Source organism: Macaca nemestrina, chromosome 7, assembly GCF_043159975.1.
Source record: "Macaca nemestrina isolate mMacNem1 chromosome 7, mMacNem.hap1, whole genome shotgun sequence".
Lineage (NCBI taxonomy): Eukaryota > Metazoa > Chordata > Mammalia > Primates > Cercopithecidae > Macaca > Macaca nemestrina.
The window spans coordinates 7614415-7634925 of record NC_092131.1 but is presented as its reverse complement, the minus strand read 5'-3'; the positions used below and the strand labels follow the sequence as shown (position 1 = coordinate 7634925).

General features: G+C 55.7%; 1 protein-coding gene and 1 long non-coding RNA gene across 8 annotated transcripts in view; both read left to right on the top strand.

The window, feature by feature from the left end:
* Nucleotides 1–20511, top strand: part of LOC105467426 (Enah/Vasp-like) — a 174940-nt gene that overhangs the window by 150203 nt on the left and 4226 nt on the right. For 5 of the 7 annotated variants that reach the window (XM_011717025.2, XM_011717022.3, XM_071099611.1 and 2 more), the window contains exons 4-11: nt 2837–2900; nt 6100–6164; nt 7901–8130; nt 8952–9073; nt 12053–12113; nt 15566–15629; nt 17124–17190; nt 17286–17348. In XM_011717025.2, coding sequence (XP_011715327.1) covers nt 2837–2900; nt 6100–6164; nt 7901–8130; nt 8952–9073; nt 12053–12113; nt 15566–15629; nt 17124–17190; nt 17286–17348 — 736 coding nt within the window. The remainder of the gene's footprint in view (nt 1–2836; nt 2901–6099; nt 6165–7900; nt 8131–8951; nt 9074–12052; nt 12114–15565; nt 15630–17123; nt 17191–17285; nt 17349–20511) is intronic. The other 2 variants (XM_011717023.3, XM_011717019.2) reach the window with 2 other exon arrangements.
* Nucleotides 18473–20456, top strand: LOC139364182 (uncharacterized). The gene is made up of 2 exons (XR_011625552.1): nt 18473–19825; nt 20144–20456. It is a non-coding gene; the product is annotated as an uncharacterized lncRNA (long non-coding RNA).

Below are 20511 nucleotides of genomic sequence, written 5' to 3'. Positions count from 1 at the left end.
CTGGGACCCCCACCATCTCCATCACCCTGGCTCCTGTGGGATCCAAGCTCAGCTCGGGCGGCAAGAAGTGGCTCTAAGGTACTCATCTGCAGCATGGGACAGGTGCCACATCCTCCGCCTTGGCTTCTGTGTGCATCACCCAGGGAAGTCATGTGTAGTGCCTCACCACTAGACACGAGGCAGTCTGATTACCAGCAGCCAGGAGCCTTCCTTAGCTACTCCTCCCACTGAAGAATCACTTGCCGAGGGGCTGCTGCCTGGAGCTTCCCAAGGGCCACCAGCAGTCTGCAGCAATGACCTTCGTCCCTGTCCCTCCCTCTGACGGCCACGGGGAAGCTGTGCTGGGGGCGGAGGAGGCCAGGAGTAAGGAGGCGATGGGAACCTCAGGTCTGTCACAGTTACCCTGGGTGACATTGGACAGACCCCTGTGCCTTAGCTCTTACCCCTAAAACAAAGGGACTGTACTTCATGATGTTCAGGGCCATGATGGCTCAAAACAATTGAACATTTTCTTAGTTTAAGAAGAATGGCAAGCTTTATGCAATCAATGCAATCAAGTGTTATCCTTTCCTGCTCCGTCGTGTCTAAAACTCCAGCCAATTTTTAATTAGGTCTTAGATGCAGGGGCCAGAGCCCCCTCGAAGGGCCAGGGCTCCTGTTGGACTTCCCCACCCTCTGGAGAAACAGGTTGGGAGGGTGCTGGGAGGACACCAGCCCAGCAGGCAAAATGGGGAATCCAAAGCACAAAACCACACAAGCCTCTCTGCGGGCAGCTGGTGGCCATCTTGGGTCCTGACAAAGGTGGAAGACAGTTACGGTGACCTGGGCAAGGCCAGCCCACAGACACAGAAGGATCTTGCGGCAGCTGGTGGAGCCCAAGCGTGGAAAGGCCTCCATCCTAGGGCAGGGCCAACCCTCAGACCAAATGCTAGACAGGGTCGCTGGGACAGGGACTCAGCCCCCAGAAGGATGAAATCCAGATCCAGGAGTGAACTCAGCCCTTGAGACCCGGTCTTAGAACAAGGTGGATGTCCAGTTGTCCAAGCCAGAGCCCAAGGCCTGTGCCAAACTCACAGCAGAGCAGCTCAGGCACAAGCCGGACATGGAGCGGAAATGCCAGGAATTCCTCCCGCCTCAGCCAGGATGAGTGGCAGTCGGCGGGTGGCGGGGACACATGTCCACAGCACCTTGCACACCGTCCGAGGACAGCTTGCAGCTCTTTTGGCAGCATATGAGTCTGCCACCTTCATCCTTCGTTCTTCAAGCTGGTCTCAATCTGACACCACTGTCTGATTGAGTTTAAGAAAGAAAGTGGCATTTGCACGTGGTTTGCATCTGCCACTTGCTGTATATAAGACCTTGGGCAAGCCATTTAGCCTTTCTGAGCCTGGCTTCCCAGCTGTTACAAGTCCTTATGGGAGCCTTCTTATAGGGTTGTGAGAATTAGAGTTAGATTTAACGTTAAATTAAGAAAAGTGCCTGGACATTGCTCTCGTAATATTCACATATTCATTCCTTCTGTTTCTTGAGAACAAGGAGGGAAGAACCACTAAGACCTTGGTCCTCTATGAAGTAGGAGGGAACAGGGGTGTGTGGGGACATCCTGGGGCAGAAACAAAGCCACTTCCCCATCTAGTCAGGGAAGTATGAGAGCAGCCTGCCCAGAGTCCCTCCCCCAGTCACTGTGACTCTGCAGTCCCCTAGTGACACCTGAGCTGGCAGAGAAGGAACAGTCAGCTTTTTCTTAGGTGGGGGCGGAAGCTTAGCTGTGGCACAGCACAGGAAGCCCTGCACAGACGCCAGCTCCAGCCTCCTCTGAACAGGAGGTCTGCACAGCAGGAGATCCCTCCTTCAGGGTCCAGGGCAGGGGTGTGGCCAGAAAGTTCCGCACCAGTCCAGAACAAGGGGAGCAAGGGCAGGGCCTGGCTGCTTCCCACCTGCAGCTCCAGACACCCTTTTCAGACAGCAGGGGTCACCGCAGGGCTAGAAGCATGGGCCTCAGCTCAGACACACCCAGGTTTTAACTCTAACCGCGACATCCGCCAGCTGTCAGTGTCTGTCCTTTGCTCAGAAAGTGGAATCAGCTGGGCATGGTGGCTCACGCCTGTAATCCCAGCACTTTGGGAGGCCAAGGCAGGTGGATCACAAGGTCAGGAGATCGAGACCATCCTAGCTAACACAGTGAAACCCCGTCTCTACTAAAAATACAAAAAAAAAAAAAATTAGCTGGGCGTGGTGGTGGGCACCTGTAGTCCCAGATTCTTGGGAGGCTGAGGCAGGAGAATGGTGTGAACCCAGGAGGCGGAGCTTGCAGTGAGCCGAGATAGCGCCACTGCAGTCCACTCTGGGCGTCAGAGCGAGACTCCGTCTCAAAAAAAAAAAAAAAAAAGTGGAATCAAGTGGATTTGTTAGGTTTGGCAATCCCCAGTTCCCTGGTGATTTTAATTAGAACATCCTGGTGGGATGTAAAGAGGCCAGATTCAGTGTTAAAGGGTTGAGGGGATGGTGGCCAGCAAGAAGGCTGAAGCAGCAAGAAGATAGTTTGAGAGAGAAGGCAAGCAGGGTCAGTAACTGAAAGGGGTAATTTTTAACCATGTGAAAGTTTGGGTCTCATTTATTGGTTCAGAATGAAGAGCCATGAGTGAGAGAGAGGGTGATTGAGAGAGTGAGGTGGGGTGAGTGGTGCACAGGTGTGAGTGAGGCCAACATTTAAAAAGATTCTTAAAGCTGTCTCTTCTGCAGCCAGGAGGTGGGCACAAATAGAGAGCACTCCAGGTGGGTTTGCTGGGGCCTTTCTTCCTCTAACCACTCTGTTTCTGTGCTTCTCTGCCCACAGGCCCCTCCAGCCAGCGTCAGGTGCAGAATGGCCCCTCTCCTGATGAGATGGACATCCAGAGAAGGTAACCCAGCACCCACAGGGGCCAGGCTGGGTGGCCAGGGGTGCCTTCAATGGGTGAGGATGTACCAGTAGCCAGGGCCAGGACTCCTAGAGGCATACGCTGCAGGAGGGTGCAGGGTGCAGGCCAGACCAGGAAGAAAGAGGGGGCCAATGCACAGCCGCTAGTCCCGGACACCAAGACCAGGAATGACCGTGGGAGTCTGGCATTCTATAGAGAGTGCTACTGACCTCCCGCGGGATGGCTCTCAGGGTGACCCAGCAGAGCCCAAGTGCTCTCCATTGTCGCCTCACTTCCTCTTCCCCAACGTAGCTGGAGACAGTCCAGGCATGAGGGATTCAGCCTGGGGGGCAGTCGCTCCCATGGGATGGGGCTAGGGACCATACGAATGAACCCTCTCACCCCATGACACTCTCACCCCATGGAGCTTCTAAAGTGTTAGCATGAGGGGAAGAGGAAGGGCCAAGGCTGTTGTCCTGAAATTACAGTCATGGTGGGTCCCCATGGAGCAGCCTCCCAAGGTCACATTGAACCTAGGTCTGCCCTCTCAGCGATGGGTCCTCTGCCTCTTCTGTGTCAAGGGAGGTAGGGCCCGGCCCAGGCCTTCCTCACTCAGCTTTGTCAGACAGGGAGTCAAGCGGCAACTCTCTGGCTGCGCTCGAGTCCAGTCCTGGACCAGGAGTCAGGAAAGCCGGCGTGTGCCCCCACCTCCCCCTCTCACCAAATGGCATGGGGCTTATCCCAAGACCTCCTCTCCTCTGGCCTTTTCCTGAGACTGAGAAATGAATGCCTTGCAGCCTTGGGCAAGTTCCTCTCCAAGCCTCAGTTGTTTCCCGATTTGAAGATGGTGTTGGCTTTGCTCTGCCTGTCTCATCCACTCACCCTCAGGGCTTTTCTTACTGTTGTCCCCATGAGCCAGCTGAAGCCCAGAGAATGGAAGTGACTTGCCCAGAGTAACCAGGGAGTCAGGCAGAACCCAGACTGGCTGTCAGGTCTCACTCCAGCTGCAGCTCCCTGGCAGGACCCAAGGCTGGCCCTACCCACAAAAAGGCGTGAAGGAATGAGCCACCAGATGCCAGGTGTAAGCGTACAGGAGTGGATGGCCGCTAAATGGGTCCTTCATTTCTCTCGAAACTGCTTCAACACCCACAGTGCTGAATTCTGTACCCCAGGGCCCAAACCAAGCTGTGTGGGGTCACTGGCCGGCTGGGAATGGGAGCACCGCCTGGCGGTCGGGGTGTGAACAGCAGGGGACAGCAGCCGGGCGCGGTGGCTCAAGCCTGTAATCCCAGCACTTTGGGAGGCCGAGATGGGTGGATCACAAGGTCAGGAGATCGAGACCATCCTGGCTAACACGGTGAAACCCTGTCTCTACTAAAAATACAAAAAATTAGCCGGGCATGGTGGCGGGTGCCTGTAGTGCCAGCTACTCGGGAGGCTGAGGCAGGAGAATGGCGTGAACCTGGGAGGCGGAGCTTGCAGTGAGCTGAGATCAGGCCACTGCACTCCAGCCTGGGCGACAGAGCAAGACTCCGTTTCAAAAAAAAAAAAAACAGCAGGGTACATACCCACAAACACATATACTTGCCCCAAGGCAGGACCAGAGACAGACAGACACACACACACACACACACACACCTGCCCCAAGACGAGACCACACACAAGCACACAACTGCCCCAAGGCAGGATAACACACACATACCTGCCCAAGGTGGGACCACACACACACACACCTGCCCCAAGACGGAATCACACACAAAGACACACCCACACACACCTGCCTCAAGGCAGGAACACACACGGCAGGGGAGACTCTCGCTTGTCCCACGCCACTTTATTGGAGGCGGACAGGGGCAAGACTTAGTGAGGCAGAGACTCCAAGCATCCAAACAGTATCATAGGTTCAGACGGAATGAATATTTTTCACACATCGTCATTTTACCATGGTTTTCTAGGTGTGTGGCTCCTGCTGGGGAGGTTTCAGCAGTTTGAGACACTAATATAGATGCTGCTGGGAGCTTTTCAGACCTTAATGCTAAAAGGGGCTTTTCTTTTTTTTTTTTTTTTTTTTTTTTTTTTTGAGATGGAGTCTTGCTCTGTCACCTAGGCTGGAGTGCAGTGGCGTGATCTTGGCTCACTGCAACCTCTGCCTCCTGGGTTCAAGAGATTCTCCTGCCTCAGCCCCCTGAGTATCTGGGATTACAGGCGCACGCCACCACACCCAGCTCATTTTTGTATTTTTAGTAGAGACGGGGATTCACCATGTTGGTCAGGCTGGTCTCAAACTCCTGACCTCCTGATCCGCCCGCCTCACCCTCCCAAAGTGCTGTGATTATAGGTGTGAGCCACTGCACCCGGGCATTCCATAATGTTTTAGTTAAGGCATATACCCTACAAGAACCCCATGAAATAGATGTTTCTGGCACTCCCACCAAGCCCAGAGCTGCCTTCAGAGCAGTCCTTAACCCTGTGTTTCCATAGCAGGTGTTCAGTTTGCACCACACCGGCTGAGCTCTTGATGCTGTCTGTGGCCTGCATGATTTCTTAAGGTGCCTCTCACTCCAGAAGTCGGTCCCTGGATTCTGTGGATGTATCTGGGGCTCAGTGTCCTCATTCATCTTGCCTTTAAGAGCACCCTGAGGCCACTCTGCCATAAGGAACTGGGATGTGAGTTCCCACTGTGGTGCACGTAGCAGTGTGCCAAAGCATACCAAACGGCCCCCTAGACGAAGGCGGGCTGTGGCCAGTCTGTGGTAAAGAAAATGAGAAGTGTAGCCTTTGTGTCCATTTCTGCTGGCAACTAACACACCTGAGAACTGTGCCAGGAAGCTTGGCCAGGTCCTAAGAACAGGCGTTCCTGAGACTCGATCTTTTGAGGCCACAGGCCCCCAAAAGCCAGATGTGCCCATCTAGCCCAGGGAAGAGCTTGGTCACTCTGGGGAGTGGAATCACGTTGGCCTTCCATGAGGAGCTCTGTGTTCAGTGTGCCTGAGACTCAGGAGAGAGCCGGTGCTCCCACTTCGGGAGGTGGACCCAGCCACATCCCCCTCCTGTTAAGTAGAGGCAGCTGTGGCACACCATGGTGCTTGTGGAGCACTGGCGAAACCTGACTCTGAATCCGGGGCCTGTGGGCGCAGCGCAGGCACCAAGTGTGCTCTCCAGTGTGGAGAAGTCAGACTGCCCCGCTGTGGTTGCTTTTCAGACAAGTGATGGAGCAGCACCAGCAGCAGCGTCAGGAATCTCTAGAAAGAAGAACCTCGGCCACAGGTGAGAGCCCTCCTCCCCTAGGGCTGACTCCCATGCTGGTGCCGGGTGGTAGCCCCTCCACGTAGATGAGGCCCAGGGACACACGGGGCGCTGTGTGAGTAGCTATGGGGAGCCTAGGTCTCAAAGTGTGACTGCCACTTCAGATGGTGAGGGTAGCAAAGAGAGCAGAGCAGAGGCTTGGGGAGTCTGCTCAGCTGGATCTGGCCACTGCCCACCAACCTCCTCCGGAGTGGACATTCAGCCAGCACTTCCCATGTCTCAGGCACCGTGCTAAGGGCTGGGGACATGACTACGACTGCAGATGCAGTTCCTGCCCTCAGGGAGCCCACTGTCCAGTCAAGGAGACAGCAAACCCACCCTTGCCGTGTCACGTAGCGCACACTGTGGCAAGTGACGAGCAGGTGCTGAAGGCCCACCCTGGGTCAGGGAAGACTTCCCACAGGAGGTGCTGCCACGCGTCCGTCTGGGACGTTTGGTGGAGCTTAGCACATTAAAGGAGAAGGACAAGGGTTTTCCAGAAATTGGCGTGTTCACTGATAGGCAAAGGACTAGATAATTTACCAAGTGCTTTCATGTTCTTTGTCTTGTTTCATTTTCTCAAACACCTTATGAAGTGAGCAGGTGACTATTATCCTGTTTACTGATGAGAAACTCGAGCCCTTACTGGTTACAGGAGCACCCTGCTCATGAGATGCTGACTGACCCCATCACCCCCACCTAACTGCTGCAGGTTTCCTGCCCCCCCACCAGCCACTCTGCATTTCTGATGCAGGTCTGACACTGTCATCATGTCGTGCCTTCCCCATCACTCTTGGAACAGCCTGTGCCCGCCCTCTCTCCCTCTAGTGCCTCAAGCACTTTCCATCCTTTTCCTCCTTCCTCACATTTTGCCTCCGCCTCTTCACCTAACTGAACCCCTGCTCTCCAGTCATGTCCCAGCTCCACAGTTACTTCTGTGAGGAAGTCCTCCGTGAACTTCTGGCCAGGCTGGAGCGCCTCTTTGTATACCAACATGGCGCCGTGTGCCTGCCCTTGGTAACACTTGTCAGCTTGCCACAGTCCTCCATCTGCATTCACCCGTGCAATTCGTTGACTGTTCCTCACAGGCTGTGAGCACCCTGAGCAGAGAGCTTGTGGCTGGTTTTCCCCGGCACCATACCCAGCACCTAGCACATTGCCTGGCACAAAACAGGCTCAGGCAGCACTGGCGGAGGGGGCTGGATGGATGATGCTGGAGCCCAGCACTCAGCATTGCGCCCTGACCCACGCCCCCAGTTGGCCCTGGGACCCACAGTACCTGCCACGGCCTCCAAAGACCAAGTGTCAGTCACAGTTGGCTCTTGGTGACTAGCTTCTGCCTAGGGGATGCTAGGTGCTTAGAAGGAGCAGAGAAGAGAAGAGGCACAAACTGTAACCAGCCAGCTTCCTCTCCCCCTGGAAAAACATGATTGGAGCAAGAGGAAATTGCCTGGGCTCAAGGAATGTTAAGCAAATAGAGGACACCGTGGGTCCAGCCAGGCCCCGGAGTACTGAGGACACCAGAATAGGGAATAATTGTGCCAGAGCCAGGTTCATCCCATGGGGGCTTCCTGGATGAAGCAGGCCTGGAGCTGTTCCTCATCCCTCTGAGGAGCAGCCTGCCCTCTGTCCTTCCTCTGGGAAACCTGAGCTGAGAGCAGCAGGCTTAGCCCCCAGCTGGGTGCTGGAGCTGGCTGAGCCTCACTGTTGCGTTTCAGGGCCCATCCTCCCACCAGGGCATCCCTCATCTGCAGCCAGCGCCCCCATCTCATGTAGTGGGCCTCCACCGCCACCCCCACCCCCAGTCCCACCTCCACCCACAGGGGCTACCCCACCTCCCCCACCCCCACTGCCAGCTGGAGGAGCCCAGGGGTCCAGCCACGACGAGAGCTCCATGTCAGGACTGGCCGCTGCCATAGCTGGGGCCAAGCTGAGAAGAGTCCAACGGGTAAGACCTCCTGTGCGCAGGGCGGGAATGGGACCGAGGGACGCTTATGCCGTCTGCAAAGTGATTGTATTCCTTCCCCCGTCTGTGAGACGCTGAGCAAACTGCCTCCCTGCCCAAAGCTAGCTGGCCCTTGGCCCCTTTTTCTCAAATAAGAAATCGCATGGGACAGCAATTTGAAATTTTGAGGTGCTTTAGTTAGCCATTGAGCCTCACATTGACCTTCATACGTGGGGCCAGAAATACGTCCCGCTTTAGAGATGAGGAAGTGGAAGCACAAAAGCTGAAGAATTTGCGCAAGTCACACCGTTTATAAATAGCAGATTTTGGACTCAAGCCTGGGTCTCCTGAATCTAAGTCCATTGCCCCTTCCACTGTACAAAGCTGTATCCTGGCAACTAGGTCCACCTGGCTGTTTCTTCCCTAACCCTTGCTCATATGTTCTGGAACTGTGCTTGTAAGAATAGCTCTGATACAGACCTTTGGCTTACATTGCGTTTCCTTCCCACAGAACAGTCTCTTCTCCCCTCCCTCCCTCCCGCCATGTGTCATGGCTGGTCTTGGCAAAGACACTGACAATGAGCCTGCAGGCTGGGGCGTGTCTGCGACCTGTGTGACCTGGGCTGGTCCTTGTCCCTCCGTTGATTCTGGTTTTCTCCCCTGTGGGGTTGGGGAATAATGGACTAGATGGCCCCTGAGGCCCCTTGCAGTGCTGCTGCCATAGGATTCACACGCACATAGTCGCCTGCATCCCCTCACGTAGTTGCTGCTCCCTGTTCTGCCATCAGCAGCAGAATCTAAAACGTGGCCTCCTTTTTCCTCAGCCAGAAGATGCATCTGGAGGCTCCAGTCCCAGTGGGACCTCGAAGTCCGATGCCAACCGGGCAAGCAGTGGGGGTGGCGGAGGAGGCCTCATGGAGGAAATGAACAAACTGCTGGCCAAGAGGTAGGTCTCTACACCTCCCGAGACTTGTTGTGCCTAGTGGGAAGCTCCTGGCCCCCAGTGCTGCACACAGAATCCTTGCTTGACCCCAGAATCTTTGTTCCCTGGGTTTAGCCAAGCAGGGGAAACTGTTACTTAAGTTTACCCTTCCCAAGGGCTTAGTGTGAAGCAGCAAGCCCACAGGAGTCCTCTAAACTCCAAATCCTTCATTTTAGCTCAGCAAGTATTTCCTGAAGCATCTATCATGTACTAGCCCTGTCCTGAGCAGAGAGAAGTTTGGAGACAATTTCAAAGATAAACGCAGGAAAAAGAACAGTCCTTGCTCTTAAGATCCTAACAGAAATAAGATGTGGCTGCAGTGGATGAGTTTGCAGAGGACACTCTGGTGAATGTGTGGTAAAGGCGCCCCATCCTCCAGGGTTCATTATGGAGGACTCAGGAGGGGTTACGAAGGGTGGGAGCCCAGAGGCCATTGCCCTGAGTGACGGAGAGAGAGCAGTTCCATCTACATCCCGGCCGGACTCTAGGGCCTGAGACCTGGCCATGTGTGTGTGCTCGCTGCAGCAGGTGTGGCTGCAGCCTGCCATTGTGGCTCTCTGCTGTTCCCCAGATGAAACCCGAGCAGGTGGGGAGATCATCCAGGTGTTTCTCAAAAGGGATGCAAAGCTTGGATTTTATTTTAAAATATGACTTGGCATCAGGAATGTGCTCACCTTGGACTACCAATATCGTGGCTCACCTAGGCACCAGAGGGCACAGGAGCAGGCCTCTCCTGCCAGAATAGAGGAAGCTGCAGCAGGGACCCTGTTCCCTTGGTAACCCAACCTCCACCCCCTGCCACTTTGTCGCCTTCTCCTGGCCCTCCCAGCTGCCTTCCAATTGGCTGACCCAAGTGAGAACTCTGTGTGTGCCCAGGGTCTTCACACTGCAGTCCTAGTTCCTCTCATTACCTTCCCGTGGCTCCATGAGGATGACGCGAGATGACAGAGGTCCACAGGTGCAGGCAGCTGGTGTGGCACTTCATGGCGGGGACACAGCCTGGGTTTCCTGCCAAGGGCCTCTTTGCGTGCATCACAGATGGCAGGGAGGGGAGGCTCCGCATGTGTCAGGGAACAGCAAGGTGGATCCACAGCACGGGCCTCAGCGTGTGTAAATCGCCAAGACAGGAGGCAGGCTTCTGAGCAGTTTCCTGTGAGTGAGTCCAGGTGTGCGGGGCTGACAGCGGTCACACAGAGGTGAAGGGTTCCGCAGGGGAGAGGCCGGGAGGGCTCGCGGAAGGATGAGGACATCCTGTGCTGTAAGAGGGACAGTGGGCAGAGTTAAGGTAAAGCTGGGAAGGCCGACGCCCCCTGTGCCTGGAGAGCTAGGTGTGCAGGAAATGGACCAAAGGTCCGGCTGGAAGAGGGAGCCTCCTGGTGCAGGGCATCGGGTTCCACCTCAGAGCACTCAGAGGGGAGGATGGGCCACAGAGAAATAGAAACCGTTTTGGAAAAGAAAATATGAATGCTCTCCCTGAGTCCTAGACCACGCTGAGGGAAGCACCTTTCTGTCTGAGAACAGGAAAAGGCCAGTATTGCCAGGAGCCAGTGAGATGCCAGATGCTGGTGGGAGAGCCAAGGCCCTCCCGAGAACACACATGCTTTGCATAGCTCAGCAGGGATCAATCAGGTTGCTCTTTGAAATCCACCTTAGTGATGGCTCCTGGGTGGAGCTGACCATGACAATGCCCTTGCCAGGTTTCTTTTCATGTCGGTTGTCTCCTGCCTCTGAGGGCATGCAGTTGAGTCTCTCTGCCAGTAGTGGAGGACAGGAGGGAAATAAACGTGGACGGAAAGCCCCTGTTTAGCAGCACTTTCACAGACACTCCTCCTGCCGACACCCCCTGCGAGCGGGTGGCTTGGTCAGCGTTCTGTTTCTAGGAGATGGGACGCTGGCTGCTGGGGGCAGCTGGTGAGGTGAAAATGATCGTGGCTAGGCCAGTTAGGAGACTCTGACAGTCCAGGAAGAGATGATGGGGGCATGCAGGAAGGTGTCAAAAGTAAAGACAAAAAAGACAGGCGGGTACCCAGATTTAGAGGTAGAACTGACCAGGGTGACTGTTATAAAAAGCTGGTGTCAGGGGTGGTTCCCTGGTTTCTGAGCTGAGGGACGAGGTGGGCAGACGTGTCCTGAGATGAGAGCTAAAGAAGGGGAGCCAGTTGGGCCCATCACAGACAGGCCCCAGACAGAGGCCACGGCCCCTCGCCACACCTCAGACCAGTTCCATGCTTGATGGGCAGCTCATCTCAAGTTGAAGAGCCACAGAAGCCTATCTCTGGGGAACACTGAGGGTCTGCCTGTGTAGACCTGGGAGGTCAGCAGATACCACTGAGGCCAAAAAATGTGGGTGAGGTTTTAGAGTACATGAAACGGGGATTCATACTGGGGAGGTGCGCGAACCGACTCAAGGGCGTCACGTGGACCTTTGCCAGGGCTCCTCTTCTGAGCATTTCCAGGCTCTGAGTGGCATTCTAGATTGGGGAGGGCATGGCTGGGTTAACTGAGTTCCGAGACACGAGGGCCTTAGGGTGAAAGTGTCCAATGTCCTGACCTGTGTGACAGACTGCAGCCCAGAGAAGTGCCTCTCTGTCCCATGTGGCCAGGTCTTCGGTGTCCTGGGAACAGAGCACGCCCGCCTCCCCTCCACCCCTCGGACACTACAGCTGCCACCAGTAGAGCTAAACAGACACAGAGGCATCTCGCCCTCTCTATCTAAACCAGTTTCATGTCCCAGGCCATGAGCACACAGAGGTCCTGGACATTTGCCTGGGCCTGGCTCCTCACCAGATGGGGCCTGGACAAGCCGCCTCCTTCACACCGTCATTTTCCCCCACAGGTTTATCTGAGTGCTGGGGTGGGTCTGGCAGGGAGGAAGCAGAAGAGTTCTGGGACAGTGTGAGAACGTGAGGAGCTGATCCGTATCTTCCCCTTCTCTGTGCCTAGGAGAAAAGCAGCCTCCCAGTCAGACAAGCCAGCTGAGAAGAAGGAAGATGAAAGCCAAATGGTGAGCAAGCAGCCTGCCCCACCCTCAGGCTTCCCACTGAGATCAGTGCGTCGGCAGGGAGGCTCTCTGATCTCAGGCGAGGCCTTTGGGACCTGCATGGGGCGGGCACTTCTTCAGGTGATTCACAGCAGGGGCGGAGGGGCTCTGCAGCGCTTGGCCCTGCACCACCCTGGCCCAGCGACAGGCCTGCCCTCACTGAGCACCACCGACCAGACACTGCTCCACCCTTGGAGCTGCAGCCCAACAGGGGAGAAACCTGGGGCCCTGGCACTGCACCGCAGGGCTACTTCGCCTGCCCAGGAGCCCCAGGGAGCACGGACCAGCCAGGGTCTCGTCGGGACTGGGACTCCAAGAGTACACTGCAGTGGGGCACGTCTGCCAGAAGCCCAGAGAGGTTTTTATTTTCAAATTATTTCTGTTCCTAAAGACCTCTCTTCCAGCAGGAGCTTCAGGTGAGCTGTGGCGAAGGAGCCCTGGACCCCTAGCTCTTGTCCTTAGCAGGCAGCCCAGAGCCAGCCTGGCTGCCGGAACTCCCAACATCTGCTTCCACTTAGGGCAGCTAATTCTCTTTTCCTCTGTGTTAAGCTTTTCCTATAAAAAGACTGCTACTGACAGGGCTAAGTTTAGCCTTAACTACAAATGCCTTAAAGGTTCCACCTCAGTGCAGAATGAGAGAGGAAATACAACTGCCAGGGACCAGAGTAGGCTTCCTGCCCTGTCCTCCCATTAGTCAGGGTCATGCTGGTGTTACCCTGAGGCTATAGCCCTCCCAGCTGATCCGCACCTCTCAGCCCCGTCCTGGGCACATAAGGGTCCCTTTGCCCCACTAGCCAGCTCCCATTCAGCCTGCACTTCTCTGCATAAACCTTACTCCTTAAAAAACAGCCTCCCGGCCGGTGCAACACTTCACATCTATAATCCCAGCACTTTGGGAGGCTGAGGCAGATGGATCACCTGAGATCAGGAGTTTGAGACCAGCCTGGCCAACATAGTGAAACGCCATCTCTGCTAAAAATATAGAATTAGCTGGGTGTGGTGGCACATGCCTGTAATCCCAGCTACTCAGGAGACTGAGGCAGGAGAATTCCTTGAACCTGGGAGGCAGAGGTTGCAGTGAGCGGAGATCGCACCATTGCACTCCAGCCTGGGCAACAAGAGTAAGACTCCGTCTCAAAAACAAAACAACAACAACAACAAAAAACAGCCTCCCGACCCCCAGGCCTCACAAGCTCTTCACTACTTGATCCCAGCCCTGGTCTTCTCCCCAGGCCCTCAGCACAGGCACGATTGCTTGTGCAGACTCACTGTCTCCTGCCAGATCTTAGGCCCTTGGAGGGCCAGGCCTGGGCTTCTCTCACGTCCACCATTTCCGTACCTTGCACATGCTGTGGAGTTTAGCCAACTGACTTGCCATTAATTTCTGAAATTGCAGGCCACAGCATAATCACAGACATCAAAATACTGTGGCCTGGTTCCAGCCACAGGCCTGGGGCTCCGAAGACGTTGCTGGGCTTTCTTAATCAGGTGCCAATATGTTGCAGTCCCAGCTCCTGAAAACTGAAACTCACTCCTCGAGCTCTAAGAATGGATTTCAGGCCGGGCGCGGTGGCTCAAGCCTGTAATCCCAGCACTTTGAGAGGCCGAGGCGGGTGGATCACAAGGTCAGGAGATCGAGACCATCCTGGCTAACATGGTGAAACCCCGTCTCTACTAAAAATATAAAAAACTAGCCGGGCGTGGTGGCGGGCGCCTGTAGTCCCAGCTACTCGGAGGCTGAGGCGGGAGAATAGCGTGAACCCGGGAGGCGGAGCTTGCAGTGAGCCGAGATCGCGCCACTGCACTCCAGCCTGGGCCACACAGCAAGACTCCGTCTCAAAAAAAAAAAAAAAAAAAAAAGAATGGATTTCAAAGCCCAGGGGCTTCTAGAAGAGGAACATTCTTGAAACCTTCAACCCCAAGGATGGCACTCTCCTCCTCAGACCCCTATCTTTTCTCTCTTGTTGATAGGCCCCTGGCTACAGCTGGTTCTTGTTTGCCATGGTCCCTTCTCACACTCGGGACTAGCCTCTAAAGAGAGCAGGGCCTTCAGAAGATCCACGCACCAAACAAGTACAGTGGGAGGGAGAGAGGCTGATGGCCGGCGCTCATTTTCTTGTTTATGCTTCCCGGTATTTCACCGATTCTCTGCAGTGAACATGCACTATGTTTATCATTAACAGAGAAGAAAGAAGGCTTCTCTGAAAGATGAAAAGAGCCCCAAATGTGGAGTCCGGTGACTTGGGCAGGCACTCTGCCATGGCAGAGCTGGCCGTGGGCCAATGGAGTTACTGCTCCGAGGACCAGTTCTACCACCTGAAAACCTGCACCCAGGCACGCCAGGCACGGCTGCCTCACAGACTGCGACTGCCAGAGGAGGGATGCGAGCCTCTGTGCCCAGGGCCGGGGAGTGCTGCGGCCACCTCTTTGCCAGCCTGGAGTCGAAGCATAACTTCCCTTTTAAGCAGGGAGGGTTTAAAAAAAAACATACGAGAAAAGATGATAATTTTTTAGTGACTCTGATGTCACCCTATATAGCTTGCATCGTGGCCCCCACACATGTGTGTTGATTGACATAATCTGTTATTCAGCTGTCTTTAAAATGAGGAGGCCTAAGGACCTCATCCCAACACCTGCAGCCTGGCACCTGCTTTTGCCTCTCGACCAGAGCCCCCCAGGACTTATTCATTCACCACACAGATACGCAGGGTGTTCCTGATAGGTGCCAGGCCTCTTCTCGTGTGGGGACGTAGTGAGCAGAGGAGACAAAGCAAAGACCTCTGCCACGGTGACAGAGGTTCTTTGCTTCGGAGTGGAATGACACTTCAGGTTGGGAGGCCGCCTGTCAGCAGCTTGAATGCTGTGCATCCTGCTCCGTCAAGTGGAAGGGTTACTCTTAATACTTAATCAGTGGCGCGCACTTGATACTGAAAAATCGTCCTGACGCACATGCCGTGCATGATGAGTGTTAGGTGTTCCACTGCTGGGTGAACGTGTCCACTATTCGAGCATTGCCACAGACCTATTACACGGGCAGGTGTGTGTGCTGCACAGGGGGAGCAGGCCACTCCATGGGGTGCTCACGAGAAGTCAGCGAGATGACACACGGGAGGCATCCGGCCCACGGCGGGCTCAGGGCTTGGGGGTGTTGAGGGGCAGAAGGAAGTTCTGCATCACCCTGCAGAGAACCTGTAGCTCCCTGCAGCCTTCCCTTCCCCAGGTTTGTCCACTGGCTCGAGTCACTCCCCACTGAGATTTTGAGTTTTCACTTTTAAATATTTAATGTTTTGCTAATTATAAAAGTCATGTGTGTTCATTGGGGACATTTGGAAAACAGGTTTAATGAAGTGTCCAGTGATGTCCTGTCCTAGCCCCAGGTGGCCTTCCTAAACAGACTTCCTTCTTCTCCATTTTAGGAAGATCCTAGTACCTCCCCCTCTCCGGGGACCCGAGCAGCCAGCCAGCCACCTAACTCCTCAGGTGAGAGGGCGCCCCCCGCTGACCCCACTGAGGCATGAGGTCTCAGAGTGGGAGGGGGGACCCTTCTGAGAGGACCCTCCGATCCAGCCTCTTTAGTATGCCTGAGCAGAGGGCCAGGCCGCTGGGAGGCCCAGTTCTTAAGGGTCCTCCAGAGCCTCCCCGAGGAGCCCGTGCGGGAGCACAGGAAGTGCTAGAGCAGACCCACTGAGGGGGCTCCTGAGGCTGGCCGGGGCCAGTGCTCTTAAGCAGTGTCATTGTCAGCACTTATGTCTCCCGGTGAAACACCAGCTGATGACTGACATTACAGAGATGGCAGTAGATCCTGCTCCACCCGAAACGCAGCCCCTTCCCTGGCTCAGGTTTCTCTCTGTCTAAGCTGTGGCAGATGGGAGGGAGGTGGGAGAGTATGATGAGGCTTCACAGTGGAAGGAAGACCCCAGGGTTGTTCACTCGACAGCCATTTTTGCAGCACCTGCTCTGTGCCAGGCCTGTGTTAGTGAGCATAGCGAGGAGAGGCAGGGGCGTCAGGCTGCCCTAGCTGGGCAGAGGAGGCTCTTGCCAGCTGTTCGTGTGTGTGTCTCGGGCATGCTCGGGTTGGGTGTCGCCTCCCTGTGAGACTGCACCCCATGTCCTCTCCTCCAAAGACTTTGCCTGGCATGTTGGTCTGCCTCCTCTGGTTGATGAACATGATCAATGCCCCGCCCTGTTTGCTGCTTCCAACAGTCCAGTGAGTGGGCTCCCTGGTTCCCATCTGTGTGGAAAGTGGTTTGCTCAAGGCCACACACCTGGGACATGTCTGTAGCCCCAGGTCTAGTGCCTGCAGGCCCAGCGCCTGTCCCAGAAGGTGGCTTTGTGGAAAACTGCCTCAGTCCCACAGTTGGTCTGCAGGGTGCCAAGGCTCAGCTCGGGGCCAGGCAGCTGCCCCACTACCCCTAGAGATTTTGTCTTCTGCCTCTGCTCATCCTGCAAAGTCAACAAATCTTTTTAATGCAACAAATGCAACAAATCTTTTGGAGTAGAACAAAATATAACCCAATACCACTTACCTTAAAAAAGAAAAGACAAGCCAGCCAGCATGGGACAGAGCCAGGCGCAGCACTGGGGGCAGACTAAGGAGCCCCTCAGTAGCAGGTGCCAGGCTAAGGGGCCTGGCCGCCGCACCACATGTGGGAGCAAGGCTGTGCTGGGATGTCCGGGGAGGTCCTGCTTGCTCACCCTGTGGCTCTGGTCACTGGGTCCCTTACCAGCAGGCTCACGTTCCAGAGAGACCTGGCACAGTGAAGGCCTCAGAACCAGGTGACAGGTCAGGGTCAACCTGACCTAGGCCATGGGGGACTGAGCCAGGTTTTGGCTCGACTCACATCAGACCTTTGTGCCACGGGGCTCTGCACCCTCGGCATGGGTGAGGGCTTCCTGTTGGGATGTTTAGGGGATTGGGGTGGCTACTGAGTCCTCTCAGCTGTGAGGTTCTTCATCCATGAAATGAATTAACAGAGGCTGGCCGGAAGCCCTGGGAGCGGAGCAACTCGGTGGAGAAACCTGTGTCCTCGATTCTGTCCAGGTGAGCTGCCCCGGGAAGGCCTGAGTGGTGAGGCTGGTGGGGCAGAGGTGGGCGCTGGCGCCGATTCACATGTCTGTTTCATTCCATTGCCGTAGAACCCCGTCTGTGGCAAAGAGCCCCGAAGCTAAGAGCCCCCTTCAGTCGCAGCCTCACTCTAGGTACCGAACAACCCTCCTGCTCACATGTTCCCCAGGGTTTGGGGCTCCTCTGTCCCCCATCCCGTGACTAACACCCTTGCACCTTGTCTCACGTCCTGGCATTTAACAGCTTGCTCTGGGAAGGTGATCTGTTATTTCAGACCCAGGACCTTGGGGTCCTGACAGCTCCTTCTCCTCCCTCTGAGGGCAGTGACCAAGGAGGGCAGTGACCTGTCCACAGAGGTAGTGCAGGGGGCCAACCTGGAGTCCCAGCTCTGGACTCACTACGTGTGACAGTGGGCAAGTTAGGTGGCTTCTCCAAGCCTCTCTTCCCCCCCCCCACAAAGTGAGGTGTGTTAACCCCTGCTGCACAGGGCAGTGGTGGGGACAGCTGTGCAAACAACAGCTGGACATGGAGTGTGGTCACTAGCCAGGGCCGCACACTGCAGTTCAACTAGTCCTATCTCTGGCCCTGAGCCCCACCCCTTTCCTCCAGCCCAGAGTCCTTCCTCTGCATCCAGCACACAGAGCCAGTTTCCCCACAGACATGCTGACCATATTTCCCGAGTCAAAAGCTGGCATGACAACATGATAGAACATTTGGAACTGAGGTTACCCAAAAAGGCAGAGGCAGCCAGCCACATAGTATCTGGAGGCACGTTTGGCCTGAATTTGAAGGCCTCTAGAACCTGCATCAAGAATGTCTCCATTGCCACCACAAGTTGAAGGGAAACCACCCTTGTCACAGAGCAGGAGGCATTGAAACTGGCCTTGCAGAGCTAAACAGGTGGCGAGCAGAGCAGAGCCTGGCCCGGCCCTGGCAGCAATGCCGAGACCAGTGCGGGTGGACAGAGATGAGGCGGTCTTCGCAGTCAGCTGGGGTTTGTCGAAGGCTTATGGTCAGCCGGGCCGTGTGCTGGGGACAGTCCCTGCCTGCAAAGAGCACCGCGTGATCAAGGCCACTGTGGTCCTGAGGGGTGCTCTGGAGAGGGTGCGGGGCCACATGGTGGAAGGGACAGGGTGCTTTGGGGAGTGGGGTGGGGCAGGCCTCTGCCGGGAGCTGGCATTTTCGTTGACCCGGACGAGGAGGAGTCTGCTGTACGGAGATCATGGGGACAGCCTTCCAAGCAGAAGGAAGGGTAAGTGCCAGGGCCCTGAGCCTGCAGCCACCCGCGAGCTCTCCCACACCTCGGAGTAGACAGCAGGCCATGGGGCGGGGGAACGGGAAGGGTGAGGAAGAGGGTGTGAGGGAGCGCTGAGCTAGAAGTTTAGATTGTATTCATGTGCAGGGTGTGAGGGAGCAACGAGTTAGAAGTTTACATTGTATTCATGTGCAGGGCCGTCAGGGAGCTTGAGGCACAGGGTGCCATGATGATGGCTGGGGAGGGGAAGGCAACCAGAGTGGGCAAAGTGAGGGCCCTGGAGCAGATACAGCAGCAGGGGGAGCCTGCGGCGCTCCCAGTGGACCCCGCCCTGTCCTGCTGGTGCAGCAAAGGCAGGCTGCCATGTTGTGAGTGGCCAAGGGTCGCTCACTGGGCAGGAACATTGTCAAGGCCATTCATGCTTGGAATAGGGTCTCTTTTCAGCTCTGAGACAAATCTGTTCTCTGATTTCCAGATGGCTCCAAGGGGAGCATGTACCACCACCCCTCTGGTGTGTTGCATTGCTTAGGAAGCCTGCTGTGTTTCTCGCTGGGTGGCTATTAGGGCTGCAGATGGAGAGGGCCAGGGCCTGGCGAGGTGGAGCAGTCGGCCCAGGTGTCCCAGCAGTTGTTGCTGGAATAGGGTCTGGAACCCACAGGAGAGGCCTGAAGGACCCAGGGGCCTCTGGCTGGATGCGTTTGACTCTCAGGACCCAGAATTACAGACCTATTTAGGGCTACGCTTGGCCAACTCTTTCTTTTTTTTTTTTTTTTTTTTTTTGAGACGGAGTCTCACGCTGTTGCCCAGGCTGGAGTGCAGTGGCGCGATCTCGGCTCACTGCAAGCTCCGCCTCCCGGGTTCCCGCCATTCTCCTGCCTCAGCCTCCTGAGTAGCTGGGACTACAGGCGCCCGCCACCGCGCCCGGCTAATTTTTTGTATTTTTAGTAGAGACGGGGTTTCACTGTGGTCTCGATCTCCTGACCTTGTGATCCGCCCGCCTCGGCCTCCCAAAGTGCTGGGATTACAGGCTTGAGCCACCGCGCCCGGCGGCCAACTCTTTCTTGAGCTCATCTGGAGAGTGTGGGAACACGCATTCTTCATCCTTATTCTCCCTGGCTGTGGGCAACAGTGGTCCTCAGAGTCACCAGATGGTCCTCATCTGTGCCCGTAACCCCTCAGCAGCCAAGGCTGGCCCTGCCAGATAAATGTGTTGTGCCCGTGGTCACACCCAGGGGCTATGCCACATACGTTTCCCTGAAACCATGGGCTCCAGCCTCCATCCTGTCCATGTGGGAGGGAACTTGGGTCCCAGCAGTGTGTCTTGCAGCACCAAGTCACGTTGAAAAGACCAGATAGGCCGGGCGCGGTGGCTCAAGCCTGTAATCCCAGCACTTTGGGAGGCCGAGACGGGCGGATCACGAGGTCAGGAGATCGAGACCATCCTGGCTAACACCGTGAAACCCCGTCTCTACTAAAAATACAAAAAAAAAACTAGCCGGGCGAGGTGGCGGGCGCCTGTAGTCCCAGCTACTCCGGAGGCTGAGGCAGGAGAATGGCCTAAACCCGGGAGGCGGAGCTTGCAGTGAGCTGAGATCCGGCCACTGCACTCCAGCCCGGGCTACAGAGCAAGACTCCGTCTCAAAAAAAAAAAAAAAAAAAGAAAAGACCAGATAGTGGCCAGGCGCGGTGGCTCAAGCCTGTAATCCCAGCACTTTGGGAGGCCGAGATGGGCGGATCACGAGGTCAGGAGTTCGAGACCATCCTGGCTAACACGGTGAAACCCCGTCTCTACTAAAAAATACAAAAAACTAGCCAGGCGAGGTGGCGGGCCCCTGTAGTCCCGGCTACTCGGGAGGCTGAGGCAGGAGAATGGCGTAAAAACCCGGGAGGCAGAGCTTGCAGTGAGCTGAGATCCGGCCACTGCACTCCAGCCTGGGCGACACAGCGAGACTCCGTCTCAAAAAAAAAAAAAGAAAAGAAAAGAAAAGACCAGATAGACAAGCATTTTGCCAAGATCTTCCAGGGAAAGTGCATATGTGACA